The sequence below is a fragment of the Esox lucius genome, chromosome 7 (genome assembly GCF_011004845.1).
Source record: "Esox lucius isolate fEsoLuc1 chromosome 7, fEsoLuc1.pri, whole genome shotgun sequence".
Classification (NCBI taxonomy): domain Eukaryota; kingdom Metazoa; phylum Chordata; class Actinopteri; order Esociformes; family Esocidae; genus Esox; species Esox lucius.
Genome location: NC_047575.1, coordinates 15,009,666 through 15,026,789, shown reverse-complemented (window position 1 = coordinate 15,026,789; position 17,124 = coordinate 15,009,666). Strand labels below are relative to the sequence as shown.

General features: G+C 39.9%; 1 protein-coding gene across 1 annotated transcript; it reads left to right on the top strand.

Annotated features, from left to right (window-relative positions):
• Positions 1-1,650: 1,650 nt before the first annotated feature.
• On the top strand, positions 1,651-15,354 carry LOC117594747 (protocadherin gamma-A11-like). The gene is made up of 3 exons (XM_034293451.1): positions 1,651-2,851; positions 8,242-9,078; positions 15,184-15,354. Exons 1-3 carry the CDS (start codon positions 1,775-1,777, stop codon positions 15,352-15,354), a joined length of 2,085 nt encoding a protein of 694 aa, XP_034149342.1. The 5' UTR covers positions 1,651-1,774.
• The last annotated feature ends 1,770 nt before the right edge of the window (positions 15,355-17,124 follow it).

The window sequence follows — 17,124 nt, the reverse complement described above, 5'->3', positions numbered from 1 at the left end:
CAGTGAAGTCAACGGTGTTCCGGTGTCATCCTTTTTATCCATTAACGGAGACACAGGGGTGATCCATGCTGTGAGAGCATTTGATTATGAGCAGTTTAGGAGCTTCAAAGTCCACGTTGTAGCCAGAGACAATGGTCCTCCTCCCCTCAGCAGTAACGTGACTGTGAGTGTCTTCATAACAGATGAGAATGATAACTCTCCCCAGATATTATATCCTGCTCCAGCAGGAAACTCCTTGATGACTGAAATGGTCCCCAAAGCTGCTCTGGCTGGGTCCCTGGTTTCCAAGGTGATAGCTGTGGATGCTGACTCTGGACAGAACGCGTGGCTTTCATATCAGATCGTTAAATCGTCTGATCCGGGACTTTTCACTATTGGTCTCCACAGTGGAGAGATCAGGGCACAGCGGGACATTACTGAATCTGACAGTATGAAGCAGAACCTTGTCATATCAGTGAAAGATAACGGACAGCCCTCTCTCTCTACAACCTGTGATGTATATTTACTCATATCAGACAACTTGGCTGAAGTTCCAGAACTGAAAGACATTTCTCATGAGGATAGTTCCAAACTAACTTCCTATTTGATCATTGCACTGGTCTCTGTCTCCACCTTTTTCCTGACTTTCATTATTCTCATCTTGGCCGTGAAGTTCTGTCGTAGTAGAAAGCCTAGAGTGTTGTTTGATGGAGCAGTTGCCATTCCCAGCGAGTATTTCCCTCCCAACTATGCAGATGTGGATGGAACTGGAACTCTGCGTAGTTCTTACAATTATGACACTTACATGACAACGGGCTCTCGCACCAGTGACTTCAATTTTGTCGGATCTTACAATAACAGCACGATGCCCGCTGAACATACTTTGAAGAGGAACCCAGAACAGTTACTAGGTGGAAGTATCCTCACTCTGAGCACGGCAGGAGGGGATAACGAGGTAAACATTTCACCCATTTAAGTAATTTAACCGTGTTTATTGAGGGAAACTTACAGTAGTAAGTGCAAACATTTCCATGCGTTTTCGTCCTGGTAGAGTAATGCAGTAGCTTTTTAACTGTGTGCAAGTCCATTGGACAACATCAGGAAACTGCTAATAACGTGGTTGTTTAATATCCTCATTATATGCCCTGATTATATTTCGTGAAGTACGTTAGGTACACATTAAAAAACGGGTTTTTGACAGCGGTAATTTAATCAAGGTACCTCATATTGAAATTAAAATAAAATAAAAAATAGATAGGAAAATGAATTGTATTTTTTTTCTATAGTTTATCCGCGGAAATAAGCGTTGCTAATATTTTTTCTTCTGTATTCCTTTTGCATGCAATAAAGTCATGATATGAGTAAGAAAATAATATAAATATTGAATTTTTCATCTACATATGCAACGTTCATCCTACAGAGAAGGAGTGCAACATTAAAATAGACGTAGGGCTTTAGGGTAGCCACTTCTTATTGTCTATTCGAGGCATGATGATATCTGGAGGAATGACCTCGCGAGCCTAGGTTCAACACTTGAGTGTATTATAATTGCTGTTTCATCTAAGAGCTCAGGATGTCGCTGTTCACCATGAGGAGAATTAGACGTAGGCCTTTCCCCGCTGTAAAATATCTCGACGAATGACTAGGGTTCTCTTTCACAATCACCGAAGAGCAATCGGATAACATTACCTTGGATAATCCATGAGAGGTGGATATTGTAGTATTACATTTCAGAATTATATCCACTAGTATTGAAATCGTATTAACACCTGACACTTGATTTTATGCATCCAGAATGGGGTACAAAGGATTTCTTTTCAGCGCGGCTTTTTGTCTTTGGCTTATGGGCACCAGCAATGGAGACGTGAGCTATTCTATTCCAGAGGAAATAAAACGCGGATATATTATTGGGAATCTGTTCAAAGATTTGGATTTAAATTTTAACCGAATTTCAATCCGTAAAGCTCGTTTGGATATGGATGGTAGTGAACAACGTTACTGTGACATTAATCTGGATACCGGAGATTTAATTGTGGCTGAAACAATAGACCGAGAGGAGCTGTGTGGACCAAGAGTTTCCTGTACCTTAAAATATGAGCTTGTGTTGGAGAACCCTTTGGAATTACATCGTGTTAATGTACAAATACAAGACATAAATGACAACCCACCACGTTTTCCTAATGCACGTATTGATCTAGAAATTAATGAATCTGCTGATAAAGGCGCACGATATCCCTTGGATGAGCCTCATGATTCTGACATAGGATTAAATGCTGTTCAAAGTTATTCACTGGAGAGGAATGACTATTTTATTTTGGACATTCAAACAAGCCCAGACGGAGGTAAATACGGAGAGTTGGTGTTAGAAAAGGAGTTAGATAGAGAACAACAACAAGAGGTGACATTGTTACTTACGGCGTTTGATGGTGGAACTCCACAGAGATCTGGTACTGTAGTAATACACGTCACTGTTCTAGATGCTAACGATAATAAACCAGTGTTTAGTCAGAACGTGTATAAAGTAAGTTTACCAGAAAACTCTCCTAAAGGGACTGTTGTAGTTGCAGTTAGTGCTAGTGATTTAGACGAAGGAGCAAATGGAGCCGTGACATATGAGTTCAGTCGTATTTCTGATAAAGCAACTAAATTGCTTTCAATAGACAAAACGACTGGAGAGATTAAAGTGCAGGGTCTAATCGATTATGAGGAATATAAAGAATATGAGGTGCGTGTCCAGGCAAAAGATGGGTCTGGTTTAGCTGGCAATGCAAAAGTAATGATATATATTACTGACGTAAATGACAATGCACCGGTGATATCGATCAAATCTTTTAACGATCCCATCACAGAGAACGTGTTACCTGGCACAGAGGTGGGCATCATTAATGTCCAAGATAAAGACTCTGAGGGAAACAGACAGGTCCGCTGCTCCATTCAACAAAATGTTCCTTTTAAACTAAACCCCTCAATCAAAAACTATTATTCTCTGGTAACAACTAGTGAACTAGACCGAGAGATAATATCAGATTATAACATAACTATCACTGCCACTGACGAGGGGTCTCCACCCTTATCCTCCTCCAAGACCATTCATTTATCTGTGTCAGACGTGAATGACAACCCACCTGTGTTTGAAGAACAATCCTACAGTGCCTATGTGACTGAAAATAACAAGCCAGGCTCCTCTATGTGTTCAGTTACTGCCAGAGACCCAGACTGGAGACAGAACGGCACAGTGGTCTATTCTCTATTGCCCAGTGAGGTCAACGGTGTTCCGGTGTCCTCCTTTTTATCCATTAACGGAGACACAGGGGTTATCCATGCTGTGAGAGCATTTGATTATGAGCAGTTTAGGAGCTTCAAAGTCCACGTTGTAGCCAGAGACAATGGTTCACCTCCACTCAGCAGTAACGTGACTGTGAGTGTCTTCATAACAGATGAGAATGATAACTCTCCCCAGATATTATATCCTGCTCCAGCAGGAAACTCCTTGATGACTGAAATGGTCCCCAAAGCTGTTCTGGCAGGTTCCCTTGTTTCCAAGGTGATAGCTGTGGATGCTGACTCTGGACAGAACGCGTGGCTTTCATATCAGATTGTAAAATCGACTGATCCGGGACTTTTCGCTATTGGTCTCCACAGTGGAGAGATCAGGGCACAGCGGGACATTACTGAATCTGACAGTATGAAGCAGAACCTTGTTATATCAGTGAAAGATAACGGACAGCCCTCTCTCTCTACAACCTGTGATGTATATTTACTCATATCAGACAACTTGGCTGAAGTTCCAGAACTGAAAGACATTTCTCATGAGGAGGGTTCCAAACTAACTTCCTATTTGATCATTGCACTGGTCTCCGTCTCCACCTTTTTCCTGACTTTCATTATTCTCATCCTGGCCGTGAAGTTCTGTCGTAGGACAAAGCCTAGAATGTTGTTTGATGGAGCAGTCGCCATTCCCAGCGCGTACTTCCCTCCCAACTATGCAGATGTGGATGGAACTGGAACTCTGCGTAGTTCTTACAATTATGACGCTTACATGACAACCGGTTCACGTACCAGTGACTTTAAGTTCGTCGGATCTTACAATGACGGCACACTCCCTACTGATCTTACTCTGAAGAGGAATCAAAACGAACAAATTGGCGAAAACACGTTTAACTCATTGTCGGAGTCAGAGGTGAGATTTCACAGCCCTCCCATTGTAAAAACGGAAGAAAGAAATGTATCCGTTAGTGATTAGGCTACGAATGTTTCATTTTGCTTGTCTTATAAGTCTTTGTAGACTAACTTTACGCTTATACCTCACTTGTTTGTATAATTTATGTTTGAACCGTGTAGCCTTATTGCAACAGAATTCAGTAAATCCTGGCTATAGACAAATATTCTCTTGTTGACACTTTACACGTCTATATGGTTTCACAGTAATTTGATTCAGTGCCACATAACTAAACGTATGAAAACGTGTATATTCGTCCTATTTCACAGTAAATCTGCAACTTGCAACACACGTATTTAGGGTTCAGCACCCCGGACAGCATCTTGTTCTCTATTAGGTTAGTCATTCTGACCTCTGCAAAAAAGCAACGATTATAGGTGAGATGGTGTGAGATGTTTCAATAATGTAGGCTATAAATTATGCATCTGGGCGCTTACACCTCACAGTTTTTACGTTGGAAAACACTTTTTAGACACAGTTTAAAGTGGTAATTTATTAGTCTATTATTCATTTTATAAGTAGTCTACCATTCGATTGAATTTTTAGGGAATTTTCACTGAGTGTCGCTATATACCAGCGATATATTTGAAGTATTTCTCTCCACCCTTTGGAGTCTTTGGCAGGGAGGACACAAGGTATTCGAGATTCGATTTTTCTTTCACTGGCTTCAAGCTTTTATTTGTTTATATAGAACTGGACTTTACCACACGACTTCACCCGAACTTAATTTACGTTTAATCACATGGATAAAAATGTTATATAAGATTACGCCGTTCTCTGGTTCACGTACCAGCGACTTTAAGTTTGTCAGATTATACAATGACGGCCCGATGCCCGCTGATATTACTCTGAAGAGGAATCAAGACACCCTCCGTAAAAAATACAATCACTTTCAACACTTTGGGCAAATCTCAGGAGAAATTTCGCAGGTTTGGCTTTATGGAAAACTGATAAGCCTAACTGAAGTTAAATGCCTATGTATTTGTCATTTGCTTTCTGATCCATTTGTGTTTACTTCTTAACGTAACCAGTGGCCTATTGATCATTGTTCAACACCAAGAACAGCCTGTACGCAGGCAGTGATGTCGCGCAATGTTTATTTTGTTTTGATTTTGTCTCGTTTTAGTCACATTTATATCATTTGAATAATGATTCCGTCTAGTTATTGTCAAAATGACGAAAACAAAGAGCATTTATGGTCAACAAAATGCCCTTATGGTTTAGTCATATTTTAGTCAAATCACAGTTATTGTCTCATTACCTATAGTAGCCAAAACACACCGCTATATCAAATAAGACCAATGGAACATATCATACTATTTCACATACATTGTTGATATTGCCTACAAGTAGGCCTATTAATTACAATTGTAGACGCAGCGTTGGCCACGTTATGGAAGCGTGACATTTCCCGAAATGTAATTAGCCTGAGGAAAATGTGTAATGCACACACGTTATTGTTCGAGCAGTTTAATTGACACGGATGAAAATATCAGTTTGAAATGTAAGAACGAGGGGAGAACCAAATATTCAAAAAACTTGTGATAGTAAACTAATTAGGGCTACCCAGGTCTCCAGGCACCGCAGCACGGAATTAGCCTGCGCGTTTATTTTGTGATGATGCGCTTTCAGATGTATTTTGATGACATCTGAAAGCATCACGGAAGAAAATACACACTGAGAACCTCTCATTCCAAAATCCTCCTATCCAACTATGGTAGTTACATCTGACTGCTACATCTGGCTGCTGGTGAAGACATGGTGCTGCCAGCTACCGCCGGCAGCAGTGTTTCGTTTGTAGAGGTGCTGATGATAGCTTTTTCTCTGGCTTGTCTAAATAACTGCGTAATATTTTAGTTTTTTGTGAGTTTGTTAAGACAACACTGTTGCTGCGCTTTTGAGCCCTGCTTTGCCATTTCTTCCCTAATGTCTACCGCAATCTATCAAAAGGCAATTATACGCTATTTTGAAAGCGGTTTAATGGTGTAATCCACGCAAAATACGCAAAGGAAATGTTTGCCAGATTCAGGGATTTTGAGACTACCCCCATTTTCGCCTGAAAGGGGGAAGAAGATCTGTTATGTCTACTTCCCGGTTTTCTTTACCTGGCAGTCGAAACTCCTGGGCTCTCAACGGGTGCGTGGGTTTCCTAGCCGCCAGGGCATATAACCCACCTCCCTTTCTTGCACGTTTTATATATTTTTTAAAACGTTTTGACTATTTAGCGACATTAAAATGGCTTCCATTCATTGTGAATGCATGACATTTCATTAATAATATGCTGAGGACTTATTTATTCCATTAAAAAAATTCTGATTTAGCAAGAACGACAACAAGACACAGGCCAAATATATATTTCAATAAATACATTGCTTTATAATGCACGTTTTTGTGTCATGACGACATGTGTAAAGGTTGTTCTTTTTACTTTTTATTCAGCAAGTTACGTTTGCTTTTTGTCGTTTTTTAGTAGCCTATGTCTAAAAGTTGTTAGCCTAGATAGATAATGTGAAAACCTTTATTAAGTTAAAGATCCGAGTTTCACCTGGAACAGCAATAATTGCGTATAAGACCCCCGCCCCTAAAAAAAACACTGTCAGCATTTGTTGACATGCAAGGAGATTTTTCTATCTTTTTCTATCTTTAGAAATGCATATTTGTTTTGCATGTGTGACATCCTTTCCAGTTCATTGCTTTTACATGTAAACATGTTTTCTGCAGTTTTATAAAACTACACGGAGTGTCGCTATTTACCCGCAATAGCTTTGACGTGGTTCTCCTATTTCATGTGCCACTAACGGGGAGGAGTTCTCATGGAAAGGAGGGTAAAGAAATTGCTTGTTACATTATACACTAGTGGATCCACTTCAATAGGGTTTTTGCCTTTTTTGATTGGATAGCATTGTGTTTTATCATACCATTGCATAGGGAATACGTTTTATTAACTGAAAATGGAACAATGGGGATTATTTTTCACTGGCTTGATGTTCCACCTGGCTTTCTTTCTTTTGCTGCTGTGCACCAGCTATGGAGATGTAACCTATTCTGTCCCTGAGGAGATGAAACTCGGATCCGTCATCGGAAATATTGCCAAAGATCTGGGTCTAGATACAAAACGACTTTTGTATCGGAATGCTCGCTTAGATGTGGACAGTAGCAGCAAGCGCTATTGTGAAATCAATCGGAATACTGGTGATTTGTTCATCTCGGAAATAATAGACAGGGAACAGCTTTGCGGTAGGAAGATTTCATGCACTCTAAAATACGAAATGGTTCTAGAGAATCCTTTAGAACTACATAATATAATATTGCAGATACAAGATATTAATGATAATGTTCCACAATTCTCGGAAGAGATTGTTAAATTTGAGATCAGTGAATCTGCCGTCAAAGGTGCTCGTTTTGCAGTTAATCAGGCTCATGATGCCGATATAGGACTGAACGCTGTTCATAGCTACACACTACAAAGAAATGATCATTTCGTTGTGGCTGTACATACCAATCCTGGTGGGGGGAAGTATGGCGAGTTAGTGTTGGAAAAGGAGTTAGATCGAGAACAACAACAGGAGGTGACAGTGTTACTTACAGCGGTTGATGGTGGAACTCCACAGAAATCTGGTACTGTAGTTATACACGTCACTGTTCTAGATGCCAACGATAATAAACCAGTGTTTACTCAGAACGTATATAAGGTCAGTGTGCCGGAGAATTCTCCATTAGGTGCATTAGTTGTTACTGTTACGGCAACAGATGCGGACGAGGGCCTAAATGGAGTGGTGACTTATGGATTTGGTTCCATTTCAGATGAAGTGTATAAACTGTTTTCCCTTAATTCCAAAACTGGTGACATAAACATTTCTGGAGTTTTGGATTTCGAAAAAGAGTCAATTTATGAATTAAGCATCCAAGCCAAAGATAGTTTAGGACTCACGTCCTTTGCCAACGTTATCATCGAGATTACAGACGTCAATGACAATGCCCCCTTTATATTTCTAAAATCTCTGACCAATGTTATCCCCGAGAACGTGTTACCTGGTACAGAGGTGGGCATCATTAATGTCCAGGATAAAGACTCTGAGGGAAACCGACAGGTCCGCTGCTCCATTCAACAAAACGTTCCTTTTAAACTAAACCCCTCAATCAAAAACTATTATTCTCTGGTAACAACTAGTGAACTAGACCGAGAGATAATATCAGATTATAACATAACTATCACTGCCACTGACGAGGGGTCTCCACCCTTATCCTCCTCCAAGACCATTCATTTATCTGTGTCAGACGTGAATGACAACCCACCTGTGTTTGAAGAACAATCCTACAGTGCCTATGTGACTGAAAATAACAAGCCAGGCTCCTCTATGTGTTCAGTTACTGCCAGAGACCCAGACTGGAGACAGAACGGCACAGTGGTCTATTCTCTATTGCCCAGTGAGGTCAACGGTGTTCCGGTGTCCTCCTTTTTATCCATTAACGGAGACACAGGGGTTATCCATGCTGTGAGAGCATTTGATTATGAGCAGTTTAGGAGCTTCAAAGTCCACCTTGTAGCCAGAGACAATGGTTCACCTCCACTCAGCAGTAATGTGACTGTGAGTGTCTTCATAACAGATGAGAATGATAACTCTCCCCAGATATTATATCCTGCTCCAGCAGGAAACTCCTTGATGACTGAGATGGTCCCCAAAGCTGCTCTGGCGGGTTCCCTGGTTTCCAAGGTGATAGCTGTGGATGCTGACTCCGGACAGAACGCGTGGCTTTCATATCAGATTGTAAAATCGACTGATCCAGGACTTTTCACTATTGGTCTCCACAGTGGAGAGATCAGGGCACAGCGGGACATTACTGAATCTGACAGTATGAAGCAGAACCTTGTTATATCAGTGAAAGATAACGGACAGCCCTCTCTCTCTGCAACCTGTGATGTATATTTACTCATATCAGACAACTTGGCTGAAGTTCCAGAACTGAAAGACATTTCTCATGAGGAGAGTTCCAAACTAACTTCCTATTTGATAATTGCACTGGTCTCAGTGTCCACCTTTTTCCTGACATTCATTATTCTCATCTTGGCCGTGAAATTCTGTCGTCGGACAAAGCCTAGAATGTTGTTTGATGGAGCAGTCGCCATTCCCAGCGCGTATTTCCCTCCCAACTATGCAGATGTGGATGGAACTGGAACTCTGCGTAGTTCTTACAATTATGACGCTTACATGACAACCGGTTCACGTACCAGTGACTTTAAGTTTGTCAGATCTTACAATGACAGCACGATGCCCGCTGATTTCACACTGAAGAAGAGCCAAATTGAGTATTTACAAGAAAATATAATTACTCTTCCAGACACAACTGATACTGAGGTGAGTTAAGACATCTTTTTGCAGGTTTGATTTTCATCATAAAATAATGCATTTACCACGTCAGACTTATTTCACTGAGATCACTGTTGGGTTTTATACACACTCACCTTTTTTCATAAGGTTAGTGAATGGTTTCGATGTTATGGCTTTGTCTAGTAATAATTAACAGGCTAAACATTTTACTGTTTTGGGATAGATCACACATAAATATGGATCTATTTCAGGACATTTTAAAGCAACATACATGTTTACAATTGGAACATGCTCCTATTGTAATTTGAAATGAACATAAGCAGTACACCTATGTGAATCATTGTCGGTGTATAGTATGCTATGTCCAAGCCTGGTGGTATGAGTTTCAGTTTTGTATCTAAATTGTTGTATCACCTTTTACACACAGACATCGTGTTCTCCCTATACTGTTTTGCAACGTGTAAGTGGGCAAAAGCACTGATTTGTTTCAGCAATTTGATGCCAGCCAGACGTTTCAAAAAAGTTTAGACAGGGGCATGTTTACCACTGTTGCATCATCTCTTCTTTTAACAATAGTCTGTTACCAATACTCTGTAATGTGCACAGTGTCTGCTTGCCAGTGCTACAGAAAGGCACGGTCCCAATCATTTCACATAAAAGCCATCTACTCACTGCGACAGTGGGCCGAGTTATTCACGGAGACAATATTTTCCAGCGACTGTGACAGTCAAGCGTTGAGAAATGTTAAATGTTATTCTAATTTCCAGCAAGCGGACAGTGTATAGAGTTTGGGGACTTCTAATTGACTTCTAATCTTTCCTACTTGCTCGGTAAAACATCACTCGCTAGCTAAAAATATAAATACAGGAAACTTGCGGTGTCGGGTTTCCCCATTATTTATGAAGCTTCTCTGGCTTCATACAGAAATATAATTCTAAAAATGGATGCATGGAAGGTTTGAGAGGTAGTTGGGATCAAGGGTGAGTGATATATGCATTACATAAAACGAAGTAAATTGCTATTTGAAAATTGGTATCGTCGTAATACGTTTTTAGTAGTGGAGTCACGCATATACTAAATAGGCCTACCTATTAATATTTCCATAGACTGATGTTTCCCTTATACCGGTTGACTGGTTGTTGCTGGCATTAATGAGGAACATACGCCCAGCCCGAGCAGGCATTGTGCACGCTAGGGAAGGCTCAGCGACAGCTTGCCAGAGATTGAACAATTTGCGAGTGGGGCTAGGTGGCTGTGTGCACGTAGCTTAAGCGTTTGGGAACTGAGGAGACCAATTGCTGTAGTTTTGAAAGTTAAATGCTTTCCCATTCTTAGTTGATAAAGGATTTCAGTTACTCAACAGTTCGGGGTCTCCTTTGTTGTATTTTTCGTTTCATAATGCGCCAAATGTTTTCAATGGGTGACATGTCTGGACTGCAGGCAGCCCCCAAACTCTTTTATTACTGAGCCATGCTGTTGCAATACCTGCATGTGCTTTGGCATTGTGTTCCTGATATAAGCAAGTCTTTCCCTGAAATAGACGCTGTCTGGGTGGCAGCATATTTTGCTCCAAAACCTGTATATTTTTGTCACCCATACCATGTGTACTAATGCACCACCATACCATCACAGATTCTGGGTTTTGAGCTGTGTGCTGATAAGAAGCTGGAGGGTCCCTTTAGTCAGGAGGAGGCAGTGTCCATGATTCTCAATAATAATTTCAAATGTTGTTTTTTTTTTCATCAGATCCCAGCACAGTTTTCCACTTTGCCTCAGTCCATCTTAAATGAGCTTGGGCCCAGAGAAGGCAACAGCATTTCTGGATCTTGTTTCTTGTTTCTTCTTTGAATGGTATATTTTAACTTGCATTTGTGGATGCTGTGATGTACTGTGTTCACAGACAATGGTTTTTGGAAGTGTTCCTGAGACCATGCAGTGATGTCAACAACAGAACAAGTGTCTGTTTTTATGCAGTGCTGTCCGAGGGCCCGGAACTCACGGTCATCCAATATTGGTTTTTGGCCTTGTCTCATGTGGACAGAGATTTTTCTATATTCCCTGAATCTTTTAATGATATTATGTACTGTGGATGATGAGATCCCCAAGCTCTTTGCAGTTTTACATTGAGGAACATTATTCTTAAATTGTTGCACTGTTTGCCAGCGCAGTCTTTCACAGAGTGGTGAACCCCTCCCCATCTTTATTTCTGAAAGACTCAATGACTGCTGGATGTCTGGAACACTATAAAAATAAAATGTATTATTATTACTTTGAGTCCAAGAAAAGCGCTATAAAAATAAAATGTATTATTATTACTTTGAGTCCAAGAAAAGCGCTATAAAAATAAAATGTATTATTATTACTTTGATTCCAAGAAAAGCGCTATGAAAATAAAATGTATTATTATTACTTTGAGTCCAAGAAAAGCGCTATAAAAAATAAATAAATGTATTATTATGGACATCATGAAATGTTGGGTTTCTTCCTTTGTGATGATTTGCCAGGCCTTTACTGCAGCTGTGGTCAGTTGTTGTTTGTTTGTGGGTCTTTCTGTCTTAAGTTCTGTCTTCAGCAAGTGAAAAACTAGCTTGATCAGGTTGAGATCAGGTGATAGACTTGGCTATTGCATAATATTCCACTTCTTTGCCTTAAAAAACTCATGGGTTGCTTTCGCAGTATGTTTTGGGTCATTGTCCATCTGTAAAGTTAAGCACCATTCAATGAACTTCACTGTATTTGGCAGACAAGCAGACAATATATCCCTACACACTTTAGAATTAATCCGTCTGCTTCTGTCTTCTGTCACATCATCAATAAACTCTAGAGACCCAGTGCCATTGGATGCCATGCATGGCCATGCCATCACCATGTGTCCACCATGTTTTAGAGATGATGTGGTATGCTTCGGCATTCTTTTTTCTTCCCATCATTCTGGTACAGGTTGATCTTAGTTTCACCTGTCCAAAGTATGTTGTTCCAGAACTGGGCTGGCTTTTTTAGATGTTTTTTGGCAAAGTCAAATCTGGCCTGTCTTTATTCTTAAGGCTTATGAATGGTTTGCACCTTGTGGTGAACCCTCTGTATTTGCAGTCGTGAAGTCTTTATGGTAGACTTTGATAATGATATTCCTTCCTCCTGGAGAGTGTTCTTCACTAGGCTTGATGTTGTGACGGGATTTTTCTTTACCATAGAAAGGATTCATATGATCATCCACCACTGTTGTGTTCTATGCACCTCCAGGCCTTTTTGTGTTGCAGAGCTCACCAGTACGTTCTTTTTTTCTCAATATATACTAAACTGTTGTTTTGGCCACTCCTAATGTTCCTGCTATCTCTCTGGTGGATGTTTTTTGCAGCCTAAGGATGGCCTGTTTCACTTTGACCGCATGTTGTGGGTTCACAGCAACAGCTTTCAAATGTGAATGCCACACCTGTAATCAACTCCTGACCTTTCACTTGCTTAATTGATGATGACATAATGAAGGAATAGCCCACACCTGTTCATGAAACAGCTTTTGAGTCAATTGTCCAATTACTTTTGTTCCCTTGAAAAAGAGTGGGCTACATATTAAAAAGCTGTAATTCCCAAACCCCTCCTCCAATTTGGATGTGAATACCTTCAAATTAAAGTTTAGAGACAGCAATTTAATTAATTTTAATTAATTTAACTGTAACTTTAATATATTTTGGTATACAGCCAGAATCACAAAACTTGTGTCAGTGTCCAATTATTTCTGGACCTAACTGCAAACATGGTTGAGATCTGGGGATTGTGCTGACCACTCCATTATAGACAGAATACCAGCTGATTACTTCTTCCCTTAATAGTGCTTCCATTATTTGGAGCTGAGCTTTGGGTCATTGTCTTATTGGAAGAGGACACTGGCTCCAACCAAGCACCATCCACAGGGTATGGCATGGCATTGCAGAATGGAGTGATAGCCTTCCTTCATGATCCCTTTAACCCTGTATAAATCTCGCACACCACCACCAAAGCACCCCCAGACCATCACATTGCCTCCAGATGTCGTCAAGCACTCCTCCAGTATCTTTTAATTTGGTCTGTGTCTCACGATTGTTCTTCTTTGTGATCTAAACACCTCAAACTTAAATTTGTTCATAAAACATTTTTCCAATCTTCCTCTGATCAGTGTCTGTGTTCTTTTAATCTTTTTTTTTTGATTCGCCAGTCAGAGATTTGACATTTTCTTAGCATCTCTGCCTAGAACGCCAGCCTTCAATAAGGACAATGACACTTGTGTTTTGCGGGTACATTTAATGAAGCTGACAGTTGAGGACCTGTGTTTCTCAAAGTAGATACTCTAATGTATTTCTCCTCTTGCTCTGTGGTGCACCGAGGCCTCCCACTCCTCTTTATATTCTGGTTAGATCCTATTTGTGCTGTTCTGTGAAGGGAGCAGTACACAGCATTGTATGAGATCTTCAGTTTCTTGGCAGTTTCTCACATGGAATAGTCATCATTTCTCAGAACAATAATAGAACAATATTGAGTTTCAGAAGAAAGTTCTTTGTTGTGTATGCTCCAGATACACTACTAGTCTAAATAAGGCCAGTTTTATTGCTTCTTTAATCATCACAAGTTTTCAGCTGTGCTACCATAATTGAGTTTTTTCCTTGCTATCAACAAAACAATTTTTAAATCAGTTTGTTCCCAGGTAGTGTGACTAAGAAAACAATGTAATTGATATTTTTTCAAACTCAGTGAATGCAGATGACATCTCAAACCTTGCTGCACCTTTGTAGTTTTAGAGCAATTTAAAAGTCTAGGGCAGGTCTCTTTTTGAACAGTATTTTCTTGCCTGCTCGCTTTTAGCACACTAAAATGAAATAGAAAAATAAATAAACATTTATAAATTAAAATAAATTGTAATTTAATAATAATAACAAAATATGTTATATGAACAAACTCAAAATTCTGATTCTAGCCTTCCAAATGTGTTCCTGGTCACTTAAGGCCCTAGGAAATAGGTATTTATCACACATTTCTGATATTGACAAGACAACTAATCAGATAGTCAGGAAAATAATCAGAGCAATCAAAAACAATAATAAATAATATCAAATAATACCAAAATGAAATTCTTTCATTACAGCTATAAATGAAAAAACACTGTGCTTTTGGCTTCCTGGCTAATTCCTGAGTAAGACAACAGGGCATTTGGATTTTTTTTTTTACTGTAATAACATTTCCACTTAAAACTCTAAAATGTAAATGTAATACATTAACCAGTATCAAAAGCACAGTTAAATGAGGGTCATCCTGCGCAGGCCACAATGGTTGAGAAAAACATTAAAACATACAAAAAATTAGTGTTACTTTTGCATCATATTAATGAGAACAAAGGCATATTGTGTAGTTTGGGCCTATTGGCTGAACACCTGCAAAGTAGTGCAGTATCTTTTTGAGGCATTATTTAGACAAAAGGACATAACTTTCTTTCAACTAGCCTTTTATAATGCTTTAGCCTTCTTTCAGATGAGTTTCTACATCAAGTCATTCTTGAGGGTCTGCAACCTGGGTGACAGTTTACCACTATCTAGACCTAGTAAAATCTGAGTGAGTGAATTCAAAACTGTTTGTCAGTGCTTTGGGATAGCTGAGGTGTAGTGCATATATCAGTCCAACGATTACCAGGAAGGCATCGCCAAGTCCGGGGAGGCTGACCACGGCATCACTTTCAACAACAACAGAGATTCTCACAGGGTGGTAGTGAACTGGACTTGTGTCATGGTCACTAATGACAGTAAGGAGGCCCACTGCAACACCATTAAGCTCTGGCCCATCAGACTCGTCCTGAATGAATGAAAAAGAGATACTAATCAAACTAACACATGGAACAGAACAGAAGACATAATTTATCTTTCTTCAACCAAGTCCCATTGAAATCAAATATCTCTTTAACAAGGGAGACCAGAGGCCTGTACTACGAATCAAGATCAACATACCCTGGATTTCTTTCAGTTACCCGGCTTCACTAACCCTAACAACCGCGGTCCCACATAAGCTGTGTCACGACCGTGGCTAACAACTAGTTTAGTCAACCCAGGGTTTCCCAATCCAGCGGCGCGCACGTTCACATAAGAGGCGGTGTTTGCACAGCATGACCAATCGCAAAACATCTACCAGAGCCGCATATTTTATATTAGAAGATCAAACTATAACTCTACATTAATATGAAGAATACAGACACCGTTTTACAGGCAAACCGCAATAGTCGCTGCTTCCTAAAACAGAAAGGAAAGCTGGCAAAAAAAAATAGCAGATGCTGTAGATGCGTAAATTACAACGCTTATCAATATCACTTTCCCATCAGTCAGGCACAAGATCTGACCATAATTATGCTTGTGCTTTCCATAAACTGTCGTTGCTTTAGCCTATTATATTATCAGTTGCAACCCCGGCAGTGGTTAGCGATCGTGAGAGCAAATAAAAAATATAAAAACATAATTCAGACCGATGTGCGCATTGGCAACACACGGCTCAACCAGCCGACAAACAGCCTACACGCAATTCCCTACGCTGAAAATCTATAACTTTCATAAAAATACCCATCAGGAAATGTTAATGGGGTTATCGCTCTCTAAATGTTTGAAACTTTTCTGGGCCCACTTCTCTCTCTGCGCACCGAGCTTTACCTGATCTCCTAAGAACGGTGACGCCGTTATCAATTGAGTATTGATTGGTCTGTATGCGGTGCTTTTACACCGGCTGATCTCAAATCTCCAACATAACCTGCTCCCGACCAGGTTAGGTGTTCAGCGTAAGTTACCACAGCGTTTGAACCCGGTAACAACTGATCTACCGTCGTGATACACAAAACCCTGAGTTGAACTCATTTGTTTGTTTATTATATACCTGCTAGGCATGTAATAGCTATTTGGCATTTATATAGCTTTCATTTACTGATTTCCGTCTGTATCACTGTTTTAGAACCACACACTAATACCCACTGAAACATTTATTCTAATAAATCATCTAAAAGGAACATCTTGTCTGCATTCTGATCGATGCCCCCTTGATGGCCACAACCTTTTAAAGACCAGCTAAAATATACAGTCCTTCCCAGTCACCAAAACACTGCGTGTGCATATATTTGGGTTTAAATACTTTTATTGATCTGTAAAGGTGAGTCAGAAACTGGAAAGATTGTTAATAAGGACAGTATTTCCCTCATATTGTAATCTACACTATTGTCTCCCCACACAGCTATAGGCCTAATATATTATTGGATTCAAGACATAGTCATTCATAGGTTTAGATTCTACACTGTCTGGGTCAAAGTAGCCTGTCATTTCAACAATTTGTGTAGTCATTTTGTGTAGTAGTATTGAAACTTCTGTCGCAGAAAAGTTTCTTATTATAAATATGAAAATACAATTATGCTTGATGTTCGAGTTGAATTTATACAAATGTTTGGTTACAGAATTGCGAGTTTGTAAAATGTGTTCAAACGTAATTGTACAAGCTTGTCAAATATTGCCTGCAAGCACGTACCTAAATGTACAAGCTAGCAAAACGTTATTACAGATTTCACCATCAGACTTGCGACCACGGCTCTAAATATACGACAACAAA